Source organism: Fibroporia radiculosa, assembly GCF_000313525.1.
Source record: "Fibroporia radiculosa TFFH 294 genomic supercontigs, scaffold2313, whole genome shotgun sequence".
NCBI lineage: Eukaryota > Fungi > Basidiomycota > Agaricomycetes > Polyporales > Fibroporiaceae > Fibroporia > Fibroporia radiculosa.
In genome coordinates this window covers 52,234-75,925 of record NW_012133345.1, presented here as the reverse complement: position 1 = coordinate 75,925, position 23,692 = coordinate 52,234, and the positions used below count along the sequence as shown (strand labels likewise).

At 49.1% G+C, this 23,692-nt stretch overlaps 10 protein-coding genes across 10 annotated transcripts; 4 read left to right on the top strand and 6 right to left on the bottom strand.

Annotated features, from left to right (window-relative positions):
- Positions 1-5: 5 nt before the first annotated feature.
- FIBRA_03829 (uncharacterized protein) lies at positions 6-606 on the top strand (the record flags this gene model as incomplete). Its single annotated transcript, XM_012325656.1, has 5 exons — positions 6-173; positions 227-263; positions 325-422; positions 473-497; positions 551-606. 5 exons carry the CDS (start codon positions 6-8, stop codon positions 604-606), a joined length of 384 nt encoding a protein of 127 aa, XP_012181046.1.
- A 373-nt stretch (positions 607-979) lies between these two features.
- FIBRA_03828 (uncharacterized protein) lies at positions 980-1,763 on the bottom strand (the record flags this gene model as incomplete). Its single annotated transcript, XM_012325655.1, has 5 exons — positions 980-1,069; positions 1,125-1,184; positions 1,245-1,317; positions 1,389-1,476; positions 1,607-1,763. The coding sequence occupies 5 exons, from the start codon at positions 1,761-1,763 to the stop codon at positions 980-982; spliced, it is 468 nt and encodes a 155-aa protein (XP_012181045.1).
- Positions 1,764-1,834: 71 nt separating this feature from the next.
- FIBRA_03827 (uncharacterized protein) lies at positions 1,835-2,583 on the top strand (the record flags this gene model as incomplete). Its single annotated transcript, XM_012325654.1, has 3 exons — positions 1,835-1,957; positions 2,006-2,366; positions 2,468-2,583. The coding sequence occupies 3 exons, from the start codon at positions 1,835-1,837 to the stop codon at positions 2,581-2,583; spliced, it is 600 nt and encodes a 199-aa protein (XP_012181044.1).
- Positions 2,584-2,745: 162 nt separating this feature from the next.
- On the bottom strand, positions 2,746-3,383 carry FIBRA_03826 (uncharacterized protein; the record flags this gene model as incomplete). The annotated part of the gene is made up of 3 exons (XM_012325653.1): positions 2,746-2,853; positions 2,913-3,013; positions 3,071-3,383. 3 exons carry the CDS (start codon positions 3,381-3,383, stop codon positions 2,746-2,748), a joined length of 522 nt encoding a protein of 173 aa, XP_012181043.1.
- Positions 3,384-3,666: 283 nt separating this feature from the next.
- FIBRA_03825 (uncharacterized protein) lies at positions 3,667-7,424 on the top strand (the record flags this gene model as incomplete). Its single annotated transcript, XM_012325652.1, has 14 exons — positions 3,667-3,771; positions 3,823-3,905; positions 3,963-4,048; positions 4,109-4,186; positions 4,237-4,358; positions 4,410-4,521; positions 4,583-4,939; positions 4,988-5,400; positions 5,857-6,059; positions 6,569-6,680; positions 6,729-6,869; positions 6,911-7,009; positions 7,065-7,139; positions 7,203-7,424. 14 exons carry the CDS (start codon positions 3,667-3,669, stop codon positions 7,422-7,424), a joined length of 2,208 nt encoding a protein of 735 aa, XP_012181042.1.
- A 127-nt stretch (positions 7,425-7,551) lies between these two features.
- On the bottom strand, positions 7,552-7,989 carry FIBRA_03824 (uncharacterized protein; the record flags this gene model as incomplete). The annotated part of the gene is made up of 4 exons (XM_012325651.1): positions 7,552-7,617; positions 7,678-7,761; positions 7,831-7,904; positions 7,956-7,989. 4 exons carry the CDS (start codon positions 7,987-7,989, stop codon positions 7,552-7,554), a joined length of 258 nt encoding a protein of 85 aa, XP_012181041.1.
- A 436-nt stretch (positions 7,990-8,425) lies between these two features.
- FIBRA_03823 (uncharacterized protein) lies at positions 8,426-11,581 on the bottom strand (the record flags this gene model as incomplete). The annotated part of the gene is made up of 24 exons (XM_012325650.1): positions 8,426-8,481; positions 8,533-8,559; positions 8,617-8,689; positions 8,737-8,801; positions 8,863-8,895; positions 8,951-9,001; positions 9,056-9,130; positions 9,187-9,253; positions 9,309-9,382; positions 9,433-9,668; positions 9,726-9,804; positions 9,855-9,997; positions 10,055-10,233; positions 10,299-10,367; positions 10,420-10,431; positions 10,490-10,528; positions 10,583-10,641; positions 10,694-10,767; positions 10,836-10,905; positions 10,955-11,045; positions 11,181-11,242; positions 11,300-11,399; positions 11,458-11,465; positions 11,527-11,581. 24 exons carry the CDS (start codon positions 11,579-11,581, stop codon positions 8,426-8,428), a joined length of 1,797 nt encoding a protein of 598 aa, XP_012181040.1.
- Positions 11,582-12,826: 1,245 nt separating this feature from the next.
- FIBRA_03822 (uncharacterized protein) lies at positions 12,827-16,006 on the bottom strand (the record flags this gene model as incomplete). Its single annotated transcript, XM_012325649.1, has 25 exons — positions 12,827-12,888; positions 12,939-12,965; positions 13,022-13,094; positions 13,145-13,209; positions 13,271-13,303; positions 13,354-13,404; positions 13,470-13,544; positions 13,598-13,664; positions 13,720-13,793; positions 13,843-14,078; positions 14,135-14,213; positions 14,266-14,408; positions 14,470-14,648; positions 14,717-14,785; positions 14,842-14,853; positions 14,906-14,994; positions 15,054-15,077; positions 15,130-15,203; positions 15,263-15,332; positions 15,381-15,454; positions 15,506-15,549; positions 15,609-15,670; positions 15,722-15,821; positions 15,881-15,888; positions 15,952-16,006. 25 exons carry the CDS (start codon positions 16,004-16,006, stop codon positions 12,827-12,829), a joined length of 1,845 nt encoding a protein of 614 aa, XP_012181039.1.
- A 1,601-nt stretch (positions 16,007-17,607) lies between these two features.
- On the bottom strand, positions 17,608-19,631 carry FIBRA_03821 (uncharacterized protein; the record flags this gene model as incomplete). The annotated part of the gene is made up of 3 exons (XM_012325648.1): positions 17,608-19,221; positions 19,286-19,399; positions 19,455-19,631. The coding sequence occupies 3 exons, from the start codon at positions 19,629-19,631 to the stop codon at positions 17,608-17,610; spliced, it is 1,905 nt and encodes a 634-aa protein (XP_012181038.1).
- A 407-nt stretch (positions 19,632-20,038) lies between these two features.
- FIBRA_03820 (uncharacterized protein) lies at positions 20,039-23,686 on the top strand (the record flags this gene model as incomplete). Its single annotated transcript, XM_012325647.1, has 11 exons — positions 20,039-20,101; positions 20,161-20,360; positions 20,416-20,482; positions 21,223-21,348; positions 21,401-21,476; positions 21,529-22,023; positions 22,079-22,338; positions 22,395-22,496; positions 22,549-22,736; positions 22,799-23,568; positions 23,643-23,686. 11 exons carry the CDS (start codon positions 20,039-20,041, stop codon positions 23,684-23,686), a joined length of 2,391 nt encoding a protein of 796 aa, XP_012181037.1.
- Between the last annotated feature and the right edge of the window lie 6 nt (positions 23,687-23,692).

Sequence of the window (23,692 nt, the reverse complement as noted above, 5' to 3'; positions counted from 1 at the left end):
CCACGATGTCGACGCAGCCCCTGCTGCAACGTACTGCTGCTAAACGCATTGCTCTCCCAGTACGCGTAGAGCCCAAAGTCTCTTTTGCCAATGAACGCACGTTCCTTTCGTGGCTGCACTTTACCGTGGTCCTTGGCGGCTTAGCTGTCGGTTTGCTGAACTTCGGAGACAGAGTAAGCCACATATGTCTTAGCGTCCAATAATTTGGTACTATGGCGGATTGTAGGTCGGGAAAATTAGCGCTGCTATGTTCTCGGTAGTGGGTAAGTGGTTCAATTGGTCGACAGGAGAAGTTTTGGTTCACGCGGCTCTTTTCGTTCCTAGCTATGGGGGTGATGGTTTACGCTCTTTATACATACCATTGGCGTGCTGCATCTATCCGTAAAGGCGGGCGAGGTCCTTACGACGACCGGATCGGGCCCGTAAGTACTCCCTTCTTTTCGTGTTTCCGTCGGCTCATCCGCGTGTTTAGACGGTGTTATGTGTCGCATTGCTCGGTCAGTTTCCTGCAAGTGCCTACACAGCGCTACGACTCACTACTATCTTACAGTGGCCATTGTTGTCAATTTTGTTCTGCGGTTCACTCAACCGGATGCTGGTCCGTGAACCGTGCAGATGACAGTCTATGTCTACAATTATTCAGAGCAAGTCCTGCCATTGCACGAGCGATACGTGGAGCTCCGTCGGGAGTATACGACATTTATACCATGCTTCTGGTCGAAGCAAAGGTTTGTTACGATTTCTATAAGGCGGCTCTGATGTTCCACTCGTTAAGTTCGTCATTCGATCACGAATCTTGCCTACGTATGGATGTATCGGTTGTCTATCGGCTGTTCTATGTACATACTGGACCGCTATAATCTCAGTCATACGTGCCACGACCTTCCTCGTCGTAAATATGCTGGCAATGTCTTCAAATTTGTAGCTCTGCCAATTAGGAGATGAAATACATCAAAGTTGTCAGTAGCCGTAAAGCATTCTATTTCTGCACGCCGGTATAGATGGGCTTTTGGACATCGTGAATGGGTGTTTTACCCTCTGGCGAACCAGGAATGACTTTGGCAAGACCCTAGCATGACTTGAGCAGCCGTCCGAGAGGTTCTACATCAGCAAAGATTACTCACAAATTTCTCGAACATACACTTGTTCAGTGCCCGCTCGGGTTTGCGACACGGGTAATACTCCTGGCGGTGTACTCATGTGAGCAGGGTCAGCATGCATGTCCATTGCAATCCAAAGCACACCTGGTTGTTCTTCTCCAAGCAAGTCCAGTGTTGCTCGAATTCTTGCATACAGGAATCACGCATCTTAGAAATGCTAAGACAAACGTGATTGTGTTAGAATACGAAAAACCTCCACGAAAGTATCGTACTGTAGATGATACGCACAGGTCTATCGCACATCGAGTCACTCTCCTCCCCTCCTTCAGGCAGTGCTCTGGGTCACGGTTCTCCGCTTTGCAAAGCATGAAGTCATCTGTACAGTCAGAGTTACGAATGAGACCATTATCAGCTTGATTGTATGGGGAAAGATAAACGATAACGCTGGCGTGGTACACGGAACGCGTATAGTGGTAAACTGCGCGGATGAGACCAGATGAACGCACCGTTGTAGTCCTTGCAGTACGCCCCGAGGAAGAACGCCGCGCTCTTGAGAGGCGCACTGGTTGTGCCCAACTCTTGTACCTTCGGAACATTGTCAGGCAGAGGTGTGGGATCCTTGTAGGGTTGCGACGACTCTGAAGGGTCGTGATACCTGCTCATAGTGGACAATGTGTGGTGACAGCAATGTGCGACTACACCCGACCACTGGCGAACAGCCGGCGGGCGCCTCGATGCTAGCCAAATACGGAACGTGGCTACAAGTTGCGCGCGGACGTCCACGACCTGCCTCGACACCGAGGCATTTGTATGTCACCATCAAAGCGGCTGTATTTCTATTAGAATGGTATCCGCATGTTTGCAGCTTGCTGGATAAGACGACGATACTGAAATTACTTCAATAGCCGCCCAAGGTTCAGCCCAAGGAATATATCATCCCCCTCAAGACACACAAGCTCACTGTATTCCTCGTTGCATCCATTACCAATACAATCAGTGCTGTCAAAGAAGATGCGCTGGATGCCCTAAAAGCAAAAGTTACACAAGCCCCTAAGCCTCACGTTACGCTGAGTGCAAGCATGGATACCGACGAAGAGTCGGATTTCGTGCCAAATGTGATAAACCTCGAAGACTTTGAATTGTGTAGGGGAATAAGGGAACGAGGTCGAATGAATGGAAAGTTCGAGATTCTCGATCAAAACGCTACGGTAAAAAATGCGCTGGTCAATTGGGAGCCCGTCTTCGTGCAGTTCAGAGACGCTAATGGTGAGTCAGAGCCGTTTAACAACGAACCCAACATCGTCTCGCATTGCTTGCTATTAACGTGTATTGCCTCTGCACCACTGTTGTTTGCGCATATCCTCAAGGCCAACTATTGCCCGTCGAGGTTTCCCTGCCCCCACTGTTAGATGAAGATGACGAAGAGGCTGAGCTGGCGGCTGCTCGCAAGGGGAAGCGCAAACCACCTGCAGATGCTGCATGAGTCCTGATCCTTCCCATGACCGCTCGCTATCGTATCGTTGTTGCGAAATTTGTTGTACTATCGCTTGGCTATCACAATTGCCGAACAATACTGCCATGTACTGAAGACGTGTAGAGATATTGAAGTGATTTTTGGTGTTGCGATAAATATGATAATCATTGATCATTTGGTCGCTGTGCGCTGCCATGATCGGTCCTCGAGGGGTAACAATGCCGCTGCAACACGACGGCCTTCTTCACTGAGAAGATTGTAAGTGCTGCATGCGTTGCGCTATCAGATGAAGTCAATTAGTAGAACTGCTGCATAGGAACCCGTTTTAGTGGACTGACGGTGTCCATGATGTCTACTTGGATTCCGTTTTGACTGAAGTATTGGCGAATAGCAGGAGGTACGAAAGACACTCTCTTGCCGGTTCCAAAGAGCAAGAGCTCTGAAGAAGAGGTAATAAGAGATTCACTGATATCTCACATGCTTCAGTATTACACACCAGGTTTTGGCACAGCCACGTCAAAAATATCGAAATGCTTCTTGCTCCATCCTTCCCACTGTGTTTGTGGAACGTCCCACAAGAAGACCTTTCCGTCAAGGAATATACATGCGGACGGTATAATGAGTCCGTCTGCCAGGTGTATGCCTTCCGACGTGATGGTATTGACCAAGACGGCAGGTGCAGGTCCACCCTCAAGGATATTGCTTAATCCTCCTGCTTGATTCCTAAGTATGCTCGATAAATGCAGGGGTCTTGACGGGATTCGGTATCGTGGTCGGAGCAATGAGCGGAATGTAGACCTGGCGAACATGTTGGACAAAGTCAACTTGGGATCAGGACAAACGAATACTATAGCTAATACAAGGATCAATATAGGCTTGAAATGACCCTACAATCATATTACAAGCATTGTTTGAAAGTATTTGTATTGAACTGTCTTAGGGTAGATAGATCTCCACACACCACACACCGAGCTTGCACTTGCTTGCACCGAGCCATCCATAGTCTGGTATTACCCATTCAGTGTCCGAACTCAGTTAAAAAGGGCTAGTTTCAAGTTCAAACTCTAGCGTCGCTGTAGTCAAGTGAATTCTATGGCCGGCGCATCTGCCGCAGACGTCCGGAGTATCCTCTCTCTTCCTAACCCTTCTACTCCTGGTCCCTCTCAGGTTCGCAAAGCACCGAATACTACAGAACGGGTCCGAAAGCCAGAGGGGATATCCAGGGAGCTCTTCTCACTAATTGGGCAGTCCACACCGGCACTAACTACCCAGCTCGCCAAACCGCAATTAAAGCAGAAGCCGAATCTCGGTGGTGGGGGAAGGGTGAAATGGTAAGCATACTATTGAGCGAATGTCACTGATCTACTTAAATGTACAACAATCAACAGGGAGTGGAGACCATTCAAGAATGATGCTCGTTCAGACTCACTCAAGCTCTCTCACTGGGCAAGAGCTGGGACAGATCCTGAAGCTGGTATGCTAGCCTCTTAATATCCCACGAACATGTCTCAAGCTCAAGATTACGCATGCTTAGAGTACGGCTTCTCGAAGTATAATGTGCAACCTGTATCGTTCGTTTATTCGCAAGATGACTACGCACGGTTTCTGGAAGGTAGGTTTCTTATATCATGGCGCCCAACGTACAAACATAAACTTATATAGACAATGAATGGACGAAGGAAGAGACGGACTATCTCTTCGATCTTGTCCGTGAGTATGATCTGCGGTGGTATATTGTACACGACCGGTATGGGTATGCTGACGGTCCCGAACGGACCCTTGAGGTGCGTCCACAAATCACCGCTGTAGCATGTTAGTTTTAGCTTGCATGACAGGACTTGAAGGACAGGTACTATACTGTGTGTCGCAGACTGGTAAAGAACCGACCATGGGCTGGCGATGAAGCTGGCAAGACGCAGCTCCTGTCCAGCCTCCAGTTTGACAAGGGTACGTCATAGTACGAACCATTTAATCTCAGTCCCAGCTCAGCACCGCCGTTTTGACGCAGACCGAGAAGTCATGCGCAAAAATTACATAGCAAGCCTCGAGAATCGCACGGAACTTCAGAAAGCGGAGGAAGATGCACTCTATGTTGAGCTTAAGCGGCTCGAACAAAGTGAACGGCGATTTAAACGAGATCGTGACGAGCTGCTCCGCACACTACTTGGCATCGAGTCTGGTCTGTCGGATTTACCTATTGAAGATGATGGTTTAGCCGGTGGACCATTCGAGACTAAGAAGAAGAAGAAGACCCATAATGCCACTGTAGAACCCGAAACACCAGTCACGCCGTCTGCGTCCAATGTGATATCGCTCGGACCTCCACAGCCTAAGAGGGCGCATACCACGAAGTCTGTTCAATACGGTATGACCGTTTCAGTGGTCCTGAGTTCATCCTAACCAACGCTCGTAGATAACCTCCATTGCATACATCGTTCTGAGGTCCCACCGTCCAATGGAACCACAACGAAAAGTACACATCAGCCAGTGTATCTTCGATCCTACAAATCGCCCACTGCGAAGACCACTCCCGCCGCCAAGGTTGCCCAAGTATTTGCGGAATTGGGGATTTCGCCCACACGTCTTGTTATGCCCACCCGCGACAATTATACTCAATTAGAGAGTCTCATGGAAGCGGCCGCTGCATTGGTCGAGACCAAGAAGGCTGTAGACAAAGTTGAACAAGACATTCGTGTGATGAATGCAAGGTTAGGCCAGAGAGATAGCGAAGACGGCGGAGAGACTGGCGACGCGGTCCCGACACCGATGGATGTAGACGAAGGCAATGATGGAGAGGCGGAGGCTGATGGAAGAGCACAGAGCGTAGTGAGTACGAGAAGCACACGCAGTGGGAGGAGTAGAAAACAAGTACGTAGACTTGGTTTCTGGATCCTCTCCTTGTACTCACGTTATTCTTTCCTTATAGTCCCGCCGCTCTATGTCAATCTCGTCTGTGGACACAGCGGGCGGGGTTACTAAGAAACAAAAGAGACATAGAGATTGAGCAACGCGCATTGCTAGCGCGTGTGTATTGAATACTTACATGGATCTATGATACTGTAATGTCTAGTTTTCGATCGCGGTGAACAATCCAGTGGAGTCGGGTTCTCTAGTAAAACCATGTTTCCGCCTAATAGCACTGGGAAGACTCGGCTCCTTATGATCATTTCAACTGTCTTGACGCCCGGGACTCGAGCGCGAAGTGAGACCAAGTGCGACGCGTCTTGGCTATCAGCTAAGGAGCTCGACCACAACTTAGGGCTGACCACTTCGATCTTTTAGCTGGTGGTGCAGGCTCTTACAGTTCCGCGGATACGCAGCGCGTTAACTGGTCATTGCTGGTGCATGCTGTCCACTCTCAGGTTCCCGCGAATTAGGCTCACTCATGAGTGTCGTACGTTCACGACAACTGTGCTGAGCCCTGATCGTTCCATATACATCTCTAGATCTACGGATCCATACTTTAACCTCTCTCTGGAGGACTGGTAAGTGAGAGCAACATTCAGCGTGTCGTGACACCGTCTGACCCAGCTAAGGTTGTTCAGACATAAGTCTCCGAAAGAGCCCTTACTCTTGTTATATCGCGACGAACCGTGTGTGGTCATCGGTCGGAACCAAAATCCATGGAAAGAAGTCAATCTGCGCACGTCCCGTATGACGAGGATCCCTTTCATTCGCAGACGCAGTGGAGGAGGAACCGTATATCATGTTTGTTTTCATCGCTAATCGGAAATTTTGACTTGATTAACTATGTATTACTTTAATGCAGGATCTGGGGAACACTAATTTCTCTATACACCTTCCCCGCAATTCTTTCGACAAGCATGAGACTGCACAAGTCGTTCTGGATGCAGTGCGCTCGCTTGACATCGATGCCCATGTGAACGACAGGAATGACATTTGTGTAGGACAGTACAAGATAAGTCGAGTTCAGTACCAGTCCTGCTTGTATCGTGGCGTTCGAGTGCGTGAAATTTATTTCATTAATTCGTAGCCACGTCTCGGGATCTGCGTATAAGATTGTGAACAATCGCGCGTACCACCACGGCACTATGCTCATATCTACTAGACTTGACTTGTTAGGTGACCTCCTCCGTGTCGATAAAGTAAGTCCTTTGCGTGCATGAATGGACATACTTTACCTGGCCCCATAGGAGTCCATGCACACAAAAGGTGTTGCCTCTGTCCGGTCTCCTGTCCGCAACTTACAGCACTTCAATCCCTTGGCTGACCATATCCAATTTGTACAAGCCGTAGTTGGTGCATTTCGGAGTGAATATCAAGTAGACGAAGAGGTGCGATCCTTCGCATGATCACTGATCAGCTATTGTCGCAGTTACTCAATGGACCTCCCGCCTTGCAGATATACTATGTCGAAGACAATATTGAGTCTAGAAGTATCGAATATATTAGAAATGGAATCGAGGAATTACCAGTGCGTCGTCTAATCATAAGATAGACGCTTGTACCAGAAAATAATACATCCATAGGGCTGGAATTGGGTATATGGCCAAACGCCAGAATTCACGCACACTCTTCAACGTCCGTTCGCGTCAGGCAGTATGGTAAGTAAGCATGTACGATTGCTCAATCTACCTTCCCCTTCACTCTCGTCATATGCGTTCCAGACAGCAAAAATTCACTCCAAACATGGTGTCCTTCTTTCTTGCACCTTCACCACTGATGAGGATGTAGACGTACCACTAAAAGAAAAGTTCAAGGATTTAGAGGTAAGGCTGGAACAACAGAGGTACGGGTTCTTGGACGATCGTATCCTTGGGCAAGAGCTGGCGGGGACGGAGGAAGTCTTGGACGTTTGGCGGTGGCTGAAAGCAGAAATGAATTGTTGATACTAATCGTTCTCAGCTATTATTTTGCGCTTGTCAACTTGCGCTGGCGAAGAAGCGATGACCGACTGAGAATCCAAAAGAATAGCGCAGGAAAGATGACAGTGAATGTCTAAAGTCGCTCCAAGGTCTAATATGCTCTTTCTGTGTACCATACGCTACTGGTCTCGAATCCTTCTGGAGCTGTAGTATTCGACTACATTCACACACCGATAAGTCAGTAACTGAATCCCTAGGATCTCAAACTGCTACGTACTGTCTGTCCTCGAATGTGTCCTGTCAACCGCTTGTCCCGGTCCATCATCATCTCGTCCCAAGAATCGAGGTGAAATCTGCTAGGCTGCATTGTGTGCAATAGTAATATAAACGTCTTCGAGATGCGCGCGCATAGATTTATACTGAGACCCACCTTGCCCTGGTTCTGTGCCCTCTTGGACACGTTCAGTAGCGTGCCTGCCGCAGCAAACATAGTCGTGACCAGACCTAAAGGACTCGCTTTTAGCTGCACTACATGAATAACACGATACAACGCACCAAACGGAATGAGAGCTTCCCAGGGGACCGGCATAGTGGATTCACTGAACAGTGCAGCGTACAAGGATCGTAGGTGTTCGGAGTGAGTGACAGCAATGCGAATGCGTCACATCACGCGACATTGTCACCGTCTCAGGAAATCCAATTTGGACGGTCTAGTTCAACTTGGAACTTTTTGTTGTTGCTCAGGCTGCACCTCGACTTCACGTGAAGGAGGTGTTGCATACGCGCACACAATTCACATAATGACTTTATGCAGAACTTTCCCGACACATGCCTACGTTTGATTTTTTTGGGATTTTTACGGCCAACTTGATGGAGCTCAAAAATTGAATGATGCCTGAGAATTAGGCAATTACTATATAAAGCTCTCCGTCAACTCATATGTAACAGATGGACGCCTGTGTCTGAGCCAAATCCACCCAATCTTCCGATCTCCCGTTATGTTGCGCACTCTGCATTGTATTCGGCTAGTCGACAGCTCCCGCATCCGAGGAGTTGAACTTGCCTTTGATTATATCCGCAGCTGTGGACGTTTCTCAATGCACCATCTCACATTAATGGAAGCCCCACGAACCTTGCTCTGCAATTGCATACACAGTAGCTGTAACGGGGCAACGTCAGAAGCTCAATTAGTCATAGGTGCTTCACGGATGCATACATTGAGGATGTGATGCAAAATGAAGCGGTAGCACAGACAAGTCGACCACACGTAGATTGTTGGTGCCGTAAACCTGAATGACTTCAGTATCGTCCAGGGAGATACATTACCAGCAATCACCTTTAAGCTGGGGTCAACTACTCCCCCATTTTCCCGAGGCAACATAGAGCACGAGCTAGCCGTATCTGCAGTGAACAAAGAGAATTTAGGCCAGTTCTGTATACACATAGTGCATGAATTGCATACGCCATGTGCTCATGAAACTATTTTTGACCCAGTCTAGGAACGAAAAGACCATGTAAACACGGGTTAATGCGCGCAAATGGATCCATACCGCGAATCTGGGCTTCGTTTTGTATTTCAGATCCTGGATTAAGTTCGTGGGCTATGGAATAGGTCAGTGTCTGATATCCTCTGATAATATGTCACGAACTCTCACCGATCATGTCCTTCAGTGGGGAAACCTGAGCTAGCCCTCTCGCGAACTTAGCCATCTCACAGAATATATCTAAATCTATACCAAACAGGTCATGCACTATCAGGGCGAGGCAGCAGGGGCTAGTCACACACCGACGCTTTCTTCAAAATAACGTGGGTCCATCTCAGGGTCCTTCCTCGGGTCGACGGATGCCGAGTGCTATGGATGTAAAGCGCTTCAGAAATAGCATTGGACACGAAGACAAAAGACTCACGATGACGCCCCTCGAGAAACAATGATTCATCGCTGAGATTATTGAAACGTATCGCTTGCCTTCCACAGGGGGTTCTTAATATAAATTAGCCTAGTCACATCAATTACGCACTCAAGATGCTCACTTGTTGCAGACATATAGCCAGGGAACGTAATGAACTCGCATCCAGGGGCCCCTTTCCGCAAACGTTCGAGCTGGACCTTGTATTGCTCATATAGTCCAGGTGGATACATATCCTTGTTAGTCGTGATCTTTTCTTCGATAGTTTTGTAGATAGCATCAGCCTTGTCGGATATCATATACAGCGGAACAAATGCGAAGCCAATGATTCCCATCGTAAACAAGCCTGTTCCAGAAGCACTACGAGCAAACATTAGACCATCCCCTGGCAGAAGACCCAGGTGAAGCTAAGCTTACTGGAGTTGAAGGTGCTTCGCAAGGACGCTAGGATCGCGAAGTTGATCGACTGTGTCAAAGTCAACATCATCACGCAATTCTGCGCAGAAATCAACATAGATCCATGTCAATTCTTTCAAGGATGCTCACCATATGCTACGCCAACGTGATAATGCTCCTGCACGTTTTCTCCCACTCCAGGAAGGTCGACTTTCTGTGGCACGCCAATTTTCGCTAGCACACCCTTCTGGCCGATTCCCGATAGCTCGAGGAGGTGTGGGGATTGAAGTGATCTGTTATTCGCAGATAACGTGAGTTGGCGCTTTTCGTTAGTACAAGGAGATGCTAACCCCGCGGATAGAATGGCCTCCTTCCGCACATTGACAGCGCACGTTTGGTCCGAATACTCGAACTCTACCGCGATCACGGTTTCTTTGCCGTTGTCAGTCGTCTCAGTGAGGACTCGATTCGCTGATGCTCCTATAAGGATAAAAAGATTATCTCTTTCCCTGCACGGGAGATAATGAGCCTAAAAACAACACGAGATCGTGCACCGTCAGCGAACGGGAAGAAGCGGCACAAATCATTACATACTGTTGTCGCATACGAGCGGGTATGTGTGTTCGGGTCATATGTACAAGGCGAGAAGAAAACACCCGTTGGCTGCGGGATTAAGTAAGATTTTCAAAGAAGGATACAGAGCGGTACAACTGACATCTCCATTTAACTGTTCATATAGCGTACGGAACATGAGTCACGTATGGAGAAATGCTTGGATGACTTACAGGGCAATTTGCGACCGGAAGGCCAGCATTGAGCAATGTCTGTGTTTGAGTTGTGAGCGTGAGTACTCAGACGTAAATGGAACTACGATGCACCTGTTGCACCTTCCGCTCTCCTTCCGGGATCGTCCCTGGATACGCAACCTTTAAGGGTCCTGCAGCACAGCACTTCAGATGATGGATTAACGAAGCGCAGTGCGGAATTACCAGTCTTTCCAATCCTCCAGGTGTCGAGATGCATGTTGTTCTGCTTCTGAACATCAACACTCGGCGGTATGAATCTTGGAACGGTCGGAGTAAGCCAATCTTCAGAAGGTCGGTACCTTAGCGCGGTGTGGAGAAAGCTCACCCTTCCGTTCTGCTCAGATATTTCTCTTGATTAGCCCAGTTCCATCCGGGATTTCCTAGCCTTTCAATATCTGCCAGATTATGTTAATTCAGAGCATGTACAATGAGAGTGGACCGTACCATCGATTTCATCCGCAGGCGGCTTGGTCCAGCACATGAAGTTGATTCCAGAGCTTCCGCCAAGACCCTTTCCCCTATTGTACTGGTCAAGCTGTCGCCGAGCAAGCAAGTGAGCGAGATACAGACCTGGGCCATGAATGCGCCTTATCACCACAAAATCTCTGATTCATCTGATTCCCTCTAATGAGCGAGGAGCGGCTCTGGTTGTAGAGAAGATATACTATACCGTCTTGTAGGCCCAGCATTGCGTATCATTACCGAAGTGGGTTCCCCACGAGGCGGGGCGTACTACAGGAGAAATTGCTGTGAGAATGCGGCTGGACACTATAGAAGTCTTTCCCTTACGGATACTCATATCGTCAATGTGCGATCCACCCGCCTCCAAGACAAGTACTGATTTATCTGTGTCTTCGCTCAGGCGAACCGCGAGTGTAAGGCCCGCAGTCTACCCCAGGTTCAGATAAAACATTCTGATGGTCGAGGGGAGCCAGTGTGACACTTACCCCGCCTCCTAGAAACGCGAACTATGCTTGAGACAAGGTGCGCAATGTCGAATCATTGGAGTGTCTTACCACAGATAACATAATCAAAGAACTTGTTCGCAACTTGTTCGAGAGACACGAGCATTACGAGTGGGTGAGATATGAGCGCGTCAAATCAGATAAGTTAGGCGACAGGGATATGGACTATATACAAAGCTCTGCGCCGTCGTGACCTATGCCAAAGCATACCAGGAGATGCTAAGAGATGATCAATCCCGAATCCAAGAAGGCGCAGAGCGGGAGCGTTTCCAATGTCACAACGGGACGGAACGCTTGACATTCCACGGAAACGCGCTTACAGGGGCGCAGCGATCGCGCCAGGAGGCGCCAGGAGAGTGAAGGCAGGACGGTAAAGTGCATGCTCTTCCGAATCTAGTTCGTTCACAGGGGCCACTGCGATAATAAACCAATGGAAATATTGCTACAGCATGGATTGATCAGCCAGCTCATGACCTACGGCTTGTACAATGGCGGCCCCCTCGCGCCAAGTATAACTGGCGGGGCGACACGACTGGCCCGCCTGTCCGCCGATCAAACCCTGGGGCGAGCCAAGGCTTAAAAAGTTTGAGCGAACAGTCCACCGCTTCGAGGCGGTGTCGCTCACACTTTCAGCGGACCGGGCCTAAGTTAAGGAGAGCAATAATGAGAGAGACAAATATTTTACCGCTGTCCACCGCGTCTGTTTGGTGATGATGATGTTCCGTCCGTGAGGCCCTATCGAGGGTCCGTTCCGTCCTACAGCTGAGGATCAACTATATTATCTATATTTTCGCGTGAACGCTGAGTAGACCGGATTTGGGGGAGGGGAGTTCATGGTATCATGGGCGCACTAGATAACTTCTGATCGTCAAAACCCATAGGCGGGTGTTGGACCAGATCACCACAGCGTGATCAAAATCAGCTGACCAAAGTCTTGACTTCAGCACAGTGAATGACTTCCACCGTCCATTATCAGGACTGAGACATGGATAGAGAAGTTGAAAAAGCGGATTACCAGTTTATCATGATCGTCCAGCCGAGGACAGAGTGTTTCCGTCGGACGGAGAAGCCGATGGGATAAGTCGCATCATCGATCAGCGGATCTCCTGCACGGTAAGGAGCCGATCTCTGCGCGCCTCAATAATTGAATTCACCTTCAATATTAGTGTACACACATCATATTTATTCTACGTCAACATTTGTTATTCAACACATGCCCCATTGAACCACAAAAAATACCCCCGATAATAAACCAAATTCATCGAATGCTTACACACGATTGAATGCAACAGCGTTCCCGGTCCCAGATGTACGAACTTGAAGTGCATGTATCCAGGCAGCGACGAGACATTCAAATCACTATATTGTCACCGATGTTTGACGCGACATAGTTGGTTTTGATGATAGTTGCAGCTATGAAAAACCATCAGTACTGTTGTCTCTCACATCAAATGCAGACACACCTTTCTCGGCAATAGCGTACACAGTTGCTGTACCAAGGGACAATCAGGGGATCGAGCGATTTAATGTACCCTGCGACACATACCTTGAGGATGGGCAGCAAAATGTAGCGGCACTATGGACAGGTCTACTACCCGGATATTATTCGTCCCATAGACCTGTGGACATGCGTCAGCTGCTGGACTTAAGACTTACATCATGTGGCTACCTTTAGCTCTGGGTCAACCACGCCGCCACTCTCTCGGGGCAGCATAGAGCAGGATGAAGCCGTATCTGAAAAACGGACGACCCAGATACTTAGTGAACGTCCTTCAGATGAGGAAAATTGACTGACGCCATGTGGTCGAGAAATTATTCCTGATCCAGTCTGGTGGAAATAAATATCCAAGAGAATGACATATGCTTATGCAAGTTTACCACAGATTTGTACATCTCCTTGTACCTCTGGGCCCGGGTTGATCTCGCGCACTAAGATCAAGTTGAGAATGTGATATGATGAGACGATTTCAAGCGAAGTAAATTTGCGCAGTTACCGATCATGTCCTTCAACGGGGAGGTCTGTGCTAGCTTCCTGGCAAACTTCACCACTTCACAGAATATATCCATATCTGCGATGATATTACCATCACAATTCGGATGCAAAGCGGATTGTGATACACACCGACTTCTTGCTCAAAGTAACGTGGATCCATCTCGGGGTCCTTTTGCGGGTCCGCGGATGCCGAATGCTATGGGCACATCAAACTTATACCGTTGAGGAAGGAGCAGCAAAGAACAACCTACAATAGTGCCTCTCGAGAAGCAATGATTCATTGCGGCAAGTATCGTAATATACCTCTTACCCGCAACAGGTTGATCTGAGTAACAATTAGCCAATCCGTATTTTGCGAAACTCGCATGACATACGCGGTGAAGATAAGTGGCCAGGGATGGTAATGAATTCGCAACCAGGAGCGCCCCTGTGCAAGCGATCGAGCTGGACCTTGTACTGTTCCATCAGTCCTGGTGGAAACTTATTCTTGCTCATCGCAATCTTCTCCTCGATCTTCGTGTGAATGTCCTCGGCCTTGTCAGAGAACATCTGCAGGGGCGCGAAGCCAAATCCCACGACCCCTTTGGTGAATATCCCCCTCCCGGTGGCACTGAGACCGCAATATTCACATTAGCAATGGACAATTCTAAGCAGTCTATGCCCTACTGTAGTTCCAACTGCTTTGCAAAGATCTCAGGATCGCGGAGTAGGTCAACTGTGTCAAACTCGATATCATCCCGCAGCTCTGCTTAGCGATGAATGTCACTGTTATGTACATCGGAACGTATGGTACTCACCAAAACAGACACCAGCAAACATGTGTTCTTGCACATTCTCTCCGACTCCAGGAAGGTCAACTTTTATTGGCACTCCAATCCTTTCGAGCACTTCCTTCCGACCAATCCCGGAGAGCTCAAGTATGTGCGGTGATTGAATCGAGCTAGCTCAAACAAAGTTCTTGTGAACATGAGCTCTTGATTCTGGAGTGAAAGGTTTCTTACCCTGCCGATATGATGGTTTCTTTGCGCACATTTACGGTATATGTTTCATTCTCATACTCAAACTGTACCCCAATTGCAGTAGTGTTGCCGTTTCCCGTGGTGTCCGTCAGGATGCGGCTAGCGGATGTGTCTACGAGCACTGAGAGATTCTCCCTTTCTTTGTGAGGGAGATAATGGGCCTTATCGTAGGGGTTAAAGGTGAAATTAAAATGTAACTCTGGATATCAGTCGCTATCACACGACTCACAGTCGTGACATATGACCGGGTATGAGTAGTCGGATCATAGGTGTTGGGAGCGAGGAAGACACCTGTTGGCTATATGATCAGAATCAGTGAATGTATCAACGTTATTGAATGTTAAAAATACTGACGTCACCGCTCAACTAACATTGATTAATTAGCTTGAAGTTTGTTTTCAACATATACGAGACTTACGGGTTGACGCGAAACAGGAAGGCCCGCATTGATCAGGGTCTTTATGATGAAACGAACGGAAAAATTCAGCTCGAATAAGTCATTCGGTGCTTCAAAAAAAGATTCAAACTCGCCTCTTGAATCTTCAACTCTGCGTCATCAATCGTACCTGGATAAGAAATCTTGAGAGGTCCTAGGATACTGACGCGTCAGTGAAGGAGGCCGCGACTACGAAAAGCGTTTACCATTTGTGCCGATTCTCCACGTATCGAAGCACAGACGGTTCCGCTCCTGCACATCAACGCTCGGCGTTATAAATCTAGCGATGGCGAAATGTTAGTAAGAGCCGAAATCGATATGGCTCAGCGGTAGCCTTACCCTTCGGTCTTGTCAAGATGTTTCTGGTAGTCAGTCCAGTTCCACCCAGGGTTTCCGAGCCTCTCAAGGTCTACAGTAGATATTAGTCTATAAGCCGAATAAATCGGCAATAAATTACCATCTATCTCGGCTGCAGGAGGCTTAAGCCAGCACATGAAATTTATACAAGAACTTCCTCCAAGGCCCTTTCCCCTAATATTCTAATCAGATACAGTTCAAGAAGCGCGCGCATCATTTACGAACCTGAACCAGGGGAACGGTTTGTCACCAGATGATTTCTGCGAAACCTTTTTCATAGGCAGACATCAGGGTTCAATTAGATGTCACTGAGAAAGATGGACTATACTGTTTGAAAATTCCAACTTTGCGTAGAATTACTGAAATGACTCCCCCATGATGCGGGACGCACTAAGAGAGGCACATTGGCAGTGTATAAAGCAACTGGAAAGGTGTACTCACAAATAGAAGGATCGTCGAAGTGGGTTCCGCCCGCTTCTAATACAAGTACTGATACGTTGGGATCCTCGCTCAACCGGACTGCGAGAGTGAGACCCGCAGTCTATGCGTGACGGGAATAAGCATTCTCGGACAACGACCGATCCAGGGGAAGTGACCTACTCCGCCTCCTTGAATATATACGGGAGAATTTCAGCACAACACGGGCGGGAGAAAACTACGGAGAGTCGTACCGCAGACGACGTAGTCAAAAAACTTGTCCGCAACTTGGTCAAGTGAAACGAGCATCGTGGCTCGGAAAAGGGGAGTAGGAGGGAGATGGTGTTGAAAATGGAAAGGTAGTGGTACTGTATATAAGGGAGGCTGCTGCCGTGACCGACGTCAAACCCGTCGAATGTTCGAGGTAGAATATCGTCCAAATGCGGTAGATCACGAGTGAAAGAAGAGTCAGGACCTGGCAGCGACACGACCGGATGCGGAATTGCACATATACCACTAGAAGACGAATAGGAACGAGCAGGCCCCGCGGGAGAAACCCGAGTCCAAGAATCAATGGAGTGTATTAGGAGTGCATGAGGGAAAATCACACCTTACGAGGTATAATATCCATCTAGGGAGCATCCAAACCACTCAGAGCAGAGAGCATGAGCAAGCGACATGGCTAGCAATACATCATGTTTCTGAGCGATCGTACCAATTTGGCCGCGGATGGGTTGAAAAGCCTGGTGTGCTAAACCGTATTCTGTCGTTGAATCAGTGCTCATATACGCAGTTCAGTCACATTAGCCCAGGGCCAACTTTGCCAGACCTGCCCCGCATCTGCACGAATATTAATGTTGATCTATGTAGTAGGTTGAAAAGCAGTGATTCAGTAACGTCATCACAGTTGCATATCTCTTGCCCATATGCATTATTGGGGCCGGCGCCGTTGATTGGCAGGCTGCGCTGCCTAATTCATCCTGCAGTCACTTGCAGCTGTGTCAACCTTAGCTTCGATTATGTGGAACGAGCATGGTCTACGTTACGAATTTCCCTTCATCACTTCAACGTAAGCCCTCGGCGTAGACATGTCTTGGATCCAAAACGTCAAGCTCTATAAATTTGATGTCGAAGGCCTTGCGAGGCACAGAACTCTGATATGAGTCCAGAAGGTTTCGCACATAACTTAGCATATGATGACGATGAAATCAGCATTTATGTACCGCAACAAGCAAACAAACGTGCTAAGACGCGGTGATAACCGGTCCGTACAAGCATAACTGATACGACTAGGCTATCGCTATCGAGTCTCGGGGTGACAATATGGGCGGTGGGTTCGGAAGTAGGTGCAAGTAATCTGAGGTATTCTCCCATGGTGTATCATCGGGATCGCTCTGCGTCGCGTATTATCGTAGCGGGAAATATTAGAAATTTAGAATGGAATCCCAACTTGAAGCAAATGTGAGTGTATGTGTTCGATTATGCGTGACTTAGCATATGGTCAATTGAGAGCATCGCGAGCGCGCGCGAGCGTAGTAGCGCGGCGGCTGCTAACATGTTATTTAAACGCCTGCACTAGCGCCCTCAATACCAATACTAGGCACGACGCCAGGTCCCGAGGAGGTTCCATCATGCTGGAGCCGCCCGGTATGCAGGCTACACTTAACATTACAGACAGACATATTGGGACGAAATCTTCCGCGCACGCACTGATGCATCTCCAACACAAATACATATCGTTAGTAAAAGCGCGACTAAACAATGAGAAGATAAAATGTAATGCAATCGGTACATCCAGTATGTCTCGGTCAATGCAGAATCTTGCAGCTCGTACGTCATGTGGCAGTGTCATTGTCAATGCTTCTTGAAACAGATTAATCCAAATCCTCTTTCTGTGTCTCCATCCTATCTCATCGTTTCCCTGCAGCACGAGTCTTCCCCTCCAGAGTAGCCACAGACCTACGAGTTCTCACTGTCGCGTTCCGTTCACTCTCTCCTACGCGAGTCGCCAGTCTCCGGGCCGCTCCAGAGCGCGAGGCTGCCTGCATAGGAGCTGCTGCCTTGCGAGCGGTGCCGCGAATAGTCCTGTTGCTATCCTCTCGGGAAGCAGTAGGCCGCGATAGGCGATCCCCAGGTACTCCAGGCACTCGTCGTCGCTTCTCTGCCTCCGCGCCGTTGCGAGTATTGCCAGCATCACTGTCCCCCGCAAATTCTGAATCATCCTCTGCAGAGGACTCTGCATGCGTATGTGTGGTCTTGCGTGACGCTGCGCGCATGCGCGTGTGCAACTGCACACCAGCTGACCTGGTGGATGCGGCAACCATCTTGGAGGAAGGCTTAATGCGAAACCGTTCCTCAGCCTTCTCGCCGCGAGGCAAACGCCGTTTGATCCCCACGATGGAAGCAGCATCGGATGTAGTGAGCGTTGTCGATGCAATCGAGTTTGTCCTAGTGCGCAGTGACGAGCCGTTGTCTGTAGTACTGAGGTGAGTGCTTCTGCTAACCAAGCTGTCCGTAGATGCGGATGTAAGCGATGCCTTTTCCTTTACTGGTGCTTGGAATCGGTTTTTACGAGAGGGGGTTCGAAGGGTCACATCAAAATCGTCTTCCTCTGAGTCGACTTCCGAATCATCGAGCGTATCCTCTTCAACGTCCATTATGTGATCTTGATCCTGAGCCTCTTCATCGCTACCCTGATTGTCACTCCATTCGCGAGCAGAGTCGGAGATTGGAGATCCACGCGGCGATCCTGGAACACGTCCAGCGGTAGCACCAAGGGGCACGGTTGCAAGGCCTGGAGGGGGTCTTCTTAGTTCTTCTGAGAGGCTTGAGGAGGAAGACGCCCGAGTGTCGTTCGCGACATGCAATTTTGGCTGAGCAGTTAATGGCGTTGAAGGATATGCGGATGGAAACGCAGGGTACTGCCTCCAATCATCACCTTTAATCTCGAGGGATGTATCAAACGCCGGGGGATCGTCTTCTGGGGGAGTCGGCAGTCCCGTGAGCGGGTTGGTCGGGGCATTATCATGGGCCGACAGGGGTGGATACCATATCTCGTATGGTGGTGGCGCGCCTTGAGATGACTGGGATGACCGCCTCACTGTTGATCTAGTCGCTCGAGGTGCAGGGTTATGGGCACCGCTAGATTTCTGACGCTGGAACGATGATTTTGCATGTGTAGTCGGCCGTCCAGTACCCCTAGTAAGTGTATTCCCGCTAATGACACTACCACGCCCGCGCGGAGCTGGGTTTACTCCTTTGGAGCTTTGATCTGAATCGGCAACCACTTTCTCGCTCTCCCTCCTGACTTGTTCGGGAACGCTCTGGCTGTCCATCGTTTCTGGTCGAGGATCTCCGCGCGATATCCATCTCCGATAGTAGCTCAGGACAAACTGAACCGGTATAAGTGCCAGAAGGAGCATGAAATCACCCGTCGTCGCGACCAACTCCAGCGAGGAATCCAGAGTTGCGGCATAGGGTTTGATAAATGGGCGAATAGCGTGCAGAAAGATTGGCTCTGCGCCCTGCAGGTCCATGATCATCCGTCAGACGAATAAGCATATATATCACCGGGAGTTATTGACTTACGCGCGCTCGAGTGAAAACGAAAAATAGTATAACAAGCGATTTAAACTCATCGTAAAACGGTACAAACAGCCTGACCACAGAATCCAGCGTACGCTCGTACATAGCGAAAGAACCCTTCGCGAGGTGAATGGGTTATCTACAGTCACGCAACAAATCGATGTAGACATACCCATACGATCCAAACAGCCATAATTCCCTTCATAGCCCGCTTCCTCTGGCTTATGGCCCGAACACTTGGTTGACCATCGTTCTTGGTCGATGGGGGAGGAGGTCGAAGGGTCTTGAAAGTGTCAAAGATATTCAGGAACACATAAGCCAGACGGAGCACGGGTACGATTAGTGGCATAGTCTGCGATTAGCGAGCGCGATGCACAATGTGTGTAGTTGTTCAAGTAGCCACAACCTGCGTGAGCAAGATGTAAAAAGTCGGGGAGGATGTAAGGGACAAAGGAGAGGGCTGGTATCACGCAGGTCGCACAGCGGCAAGGTGGTTGATGGCGTCCAAGAAGCACGGAGCGCAGCAGATGAGAATTCGCCGCTATATACTTGCCTCCAACCACTGGCCGTGTGGCTCTCGCAGCTTGCGTTGTATGAAGCTCGCACCTTGGAAGCGGGTTTTGGGTCAGTTAACAGGTCTCGAGTCTGGGCGCGTCTCGGGCGCATATTCAACGAGGCGGCGTGCTTACGTAAATCGTGTTTCTCGCTCAGTTGCCACCGGCTTCGAGTTTTGTACTTACTGCCAGTCTGACCAGCATGCCGAAGATTCGAACAACGAGAACGAAGAAGCCCCCAGAGGGATTTGAGGACATTGAAGGTGTAGGTTATGCTCTCTCGCAGTCAGCTGCATTGTCTGACAGCGCTGTAACCCTGCCCAGATCCTCGATGACTATGCGAAGAAGATGCGTGACGCCGAGAATGAAAGCCATGAAGGCAAGCGCAAAACAGAGTCGCTATGGCCTATTATGCGCATCTCGCACACCCGCTCACGATACATTTATGAGTTGTACTACAAACGCGAGGCGATTAGCAAAGAGCTGTATGACTGGCTTCTGAAAGAGGGCTACGCGGACGCCAAGTACGTTATTTGGTATTTTTAACATCGTGCATCGCATCTGAACACTGTGATACAGCTTAATTGCAAAGTGGAAGAAATCTGGATACGAAAAACTGTGCTGTGTGAGATGTATTCAGACCAGGGTACGTCACCAGAAGTTTCATCTTTATCAGTCCTAAACAGAGATGATATTTTAGGATATGAACTACCAAGGCTCTACCTGTATATGCCGTGTACCCAAAGGACAGCTAAGAGCAGGTACAATAGTGGAATGCGTGCATTGCGGCAAGTGACTTCCATGGGGTTGTTAACCAGCAGCTCACGAATTTCCCAGGGTGCCGCGGATGTAGTTCCGACACCTAATAGATGAGGTCCTGTGTGGTGGATCATCCCCTGAAGGTGTGTGAATGGACCTGGTCTCGTCGCGCTATCCCCTGTATCTGCTGCATTGTTGTGTACCTTTACCTCCCTCTAATATTGATATCTGTCTGCCGCTTGTACGCCTTTGACGTCCCGGATCTGGTCGGGTGGTCACTGGCCTACCATCATGACGAATTGCGTTATCTCTGTGTGAATGAGTGCAGACACTCATCTAGTCGCAGGATTTATCGACCGCTCAGAGGATGGAGAATGCGGTAATGCGTATGTACCAGCTATGAAAGAGAATGAATAGTGTCAATGTGCCTTTGATCGATCGCATCCGCGTCCGCCACTGCCCCTAGGCTGAGAGTCTGAGACGCCATCACAAGCTTGGTTTAGGAGCTATCACTACTCACTCGGCTACGCCATCTACATCAGCGCTCAGCCGCTCAGCCAGACGCTACATATATAGCCTCTGTTTCGCGAATCCCTACACAGCGGTCTCCCTATTTTGTCCGACCAGTCCGGACAACTTCTGGTCGACTTTCGGCGGCAAGGCAGTCTCGCTTGGATATTCAAGATGGGCGTTCTTGTCAGGGAGTTTCTCGATGTCACTAGGATGTTCAAGCGGGCCAGTGCACCGGAACAGGTGGGCGATATGGCTCATGCGCCCGGAAGCTCTTGACCAACTGTGTTCGCAGTCTGTTCTGTTTGCGGGGCAGAATCCGATAGCTTATAACCCCAACGACCCTCTTCCCCTATGGGTTGTTCAAATTCGTGAGGGTCCTATGCAGTGTTCGCAGTCTAGCAAGTACTGACCGAATTTCAGTCGTTATCATAGGGATGACCCAATTACTGGCCCTTATCCTGGGTCGCATTCGCCAGCCCCGAGTAATTGCAGAGGTCATTGGGGGCATTCTACTTGGTCCCTCTGTAATGGGTCGTATCCCTGGATTCTTAACCAACATATTCCCCACGACGTCCATGCCTGTCCTGGTTCTTACCTCTGACATAGGAATCATGTTGTTCCTATTTCTGGTAGGCATGGAAATCGATGTTCGGGTGATGCGACGGAATGCAAGGGCGTCCTCGATTATTTCTATTGTGGGCCTGGTCGTGCCCCTGGGCCTTGGTGCGGCACTTGCTGTACCCATCTACCACACCTTCATAGATGATACCGTCAATTTCGGTTATTTCATCTTGTTCATCGCTGTCGCTGTTGGGATCACCGCCTTTCCTGTGCTCTGTCGTATTCTTACAGAGCTAAAGCTCGTGGAGACGACTGTTGGTGTGACTGTGTTGGCTGCAGGAGTTGGTAACGACAGTGAGTTTATGCAATCATTTAGCCCTTTGCATCAAGATTAACGCACGCTTTCAAGTTATTGGCTGGATACTATTGGCCTTGAGTGTCGCCCTGGTCAACGCATCGAATGGGATTACCGCACTGTACATTTTGCTTTCTGCAGTTGCATATGTTCTATTCTTGACTCTTCCTGTGCGATGGGCCTATCACTGGTTAGCGAGGCGCACAGGATGCATTGAGAAAGGACAACCTAATTTGATGATGATGACCTTGACTATCGTTATCGTGCTTGTGTCTGGCTTCTTCACTGATATTATTGGCATTCATCCCATATTTGTACGTCTTACAAATCTATCAAATCTGACTTCTCATTCTAACTCTTTTTGTCGCAGGGTGGGTTCGTCGCAGGAATTATTATCCCACACCAGAATGGATATGCCATCGCACTCGTTGAGAAGATCGAAGATCTAGTAGCCGTCCTGTTCCTACCCATCGTGAGGTTTCTTGGCATAATGCAACATTGTCCTGTTGACATGCGGTGCACAGTATTTCACGATCTCGGGACTCCGTACCGACCTGGGATTGTTAAACAATGGAATCACTTGGGGTTACACAATTCTGATTTGTGTGGTCTCATTCTTCTCGAAATTCATAGGTTGTTCAATCGCTGCGAAGTTGACTGGATTCACCGTCCGAGAGTCAGGCGCTGTAGGCTCGTTGATGGCGTGCAAGGGGTATGACTTATTGTTTTCTGCGGTACCGTGTGTGTTAGGCTTATGCTCTCCATCGTGGTTAGATTGGTTGAACTCATTGCCTTGAACGTCGGTCTCCAAGCTGGTATACTCAACACCCGCGTCTTTTCTATGTTTGTACTCCATGCTCTCGTGACGACATTTGTGACAACACCACTTGTGCTCCTGTTCTATCCTGAGCGCGTCCGTGTCCATGCTGACGCGCTGCAGGGAGGTGCTGTCGGTAAGATAGAGAAGGGTGCCTCCAGTGGACCCGGTGGACCATTATCCGACACAGTCAAGACTACGTTCACCATGGTTCTGGACAGGGTGGAACAGTTACCGGCCGCCATGACGCTCGCACAACTACTCCAACTGCCTTCAACCGGTGTTTCCGCTAGCATCGATTTCAAGGCATCAGATCCCCAAATAACTCCACCTTCTCCCACAGAGACGGCTATCACAGTCGATGCACTCCGACTCATCGAGCTTACTGACAGGGCTTCTGCTGTACTCAAGTCTCATCAAGCGGACATGCTGGCGCGCAGCGATCCAGTCCTGAATGTGTTCCGCACATTCGGGCAGCTGAACCACTTGAACGTGTCTACTTCGTTGTCTGTCCTAGGGCAAGAAGATTACCCTCTCCGAGTAGTTCAACATGTCCGCGAGACGGGTTCTCAAATGGTTATCTTCCCTTGGACGAGTACTTTGCCCGGCAACGGTATATCTGACGAACGCAGCGATGGTACTGGATCGTCGAGTTCTTTGTTAGGCCCATTCGACTCCATGAAGCGCGACTGGGCCTCCCCGGCGATGCCGACCCATTTCATGAGGGGTGTGTTCAAAGAATCGACGGCAGATGTCGCCCTGTTTGTTGATCGCCATCTTTCGGAAGCGAAAGAAGGCCAGGGCATGTTCCACGTCTTCTTACCCTTCTTTGGGGGCCCAGATGACCGTCT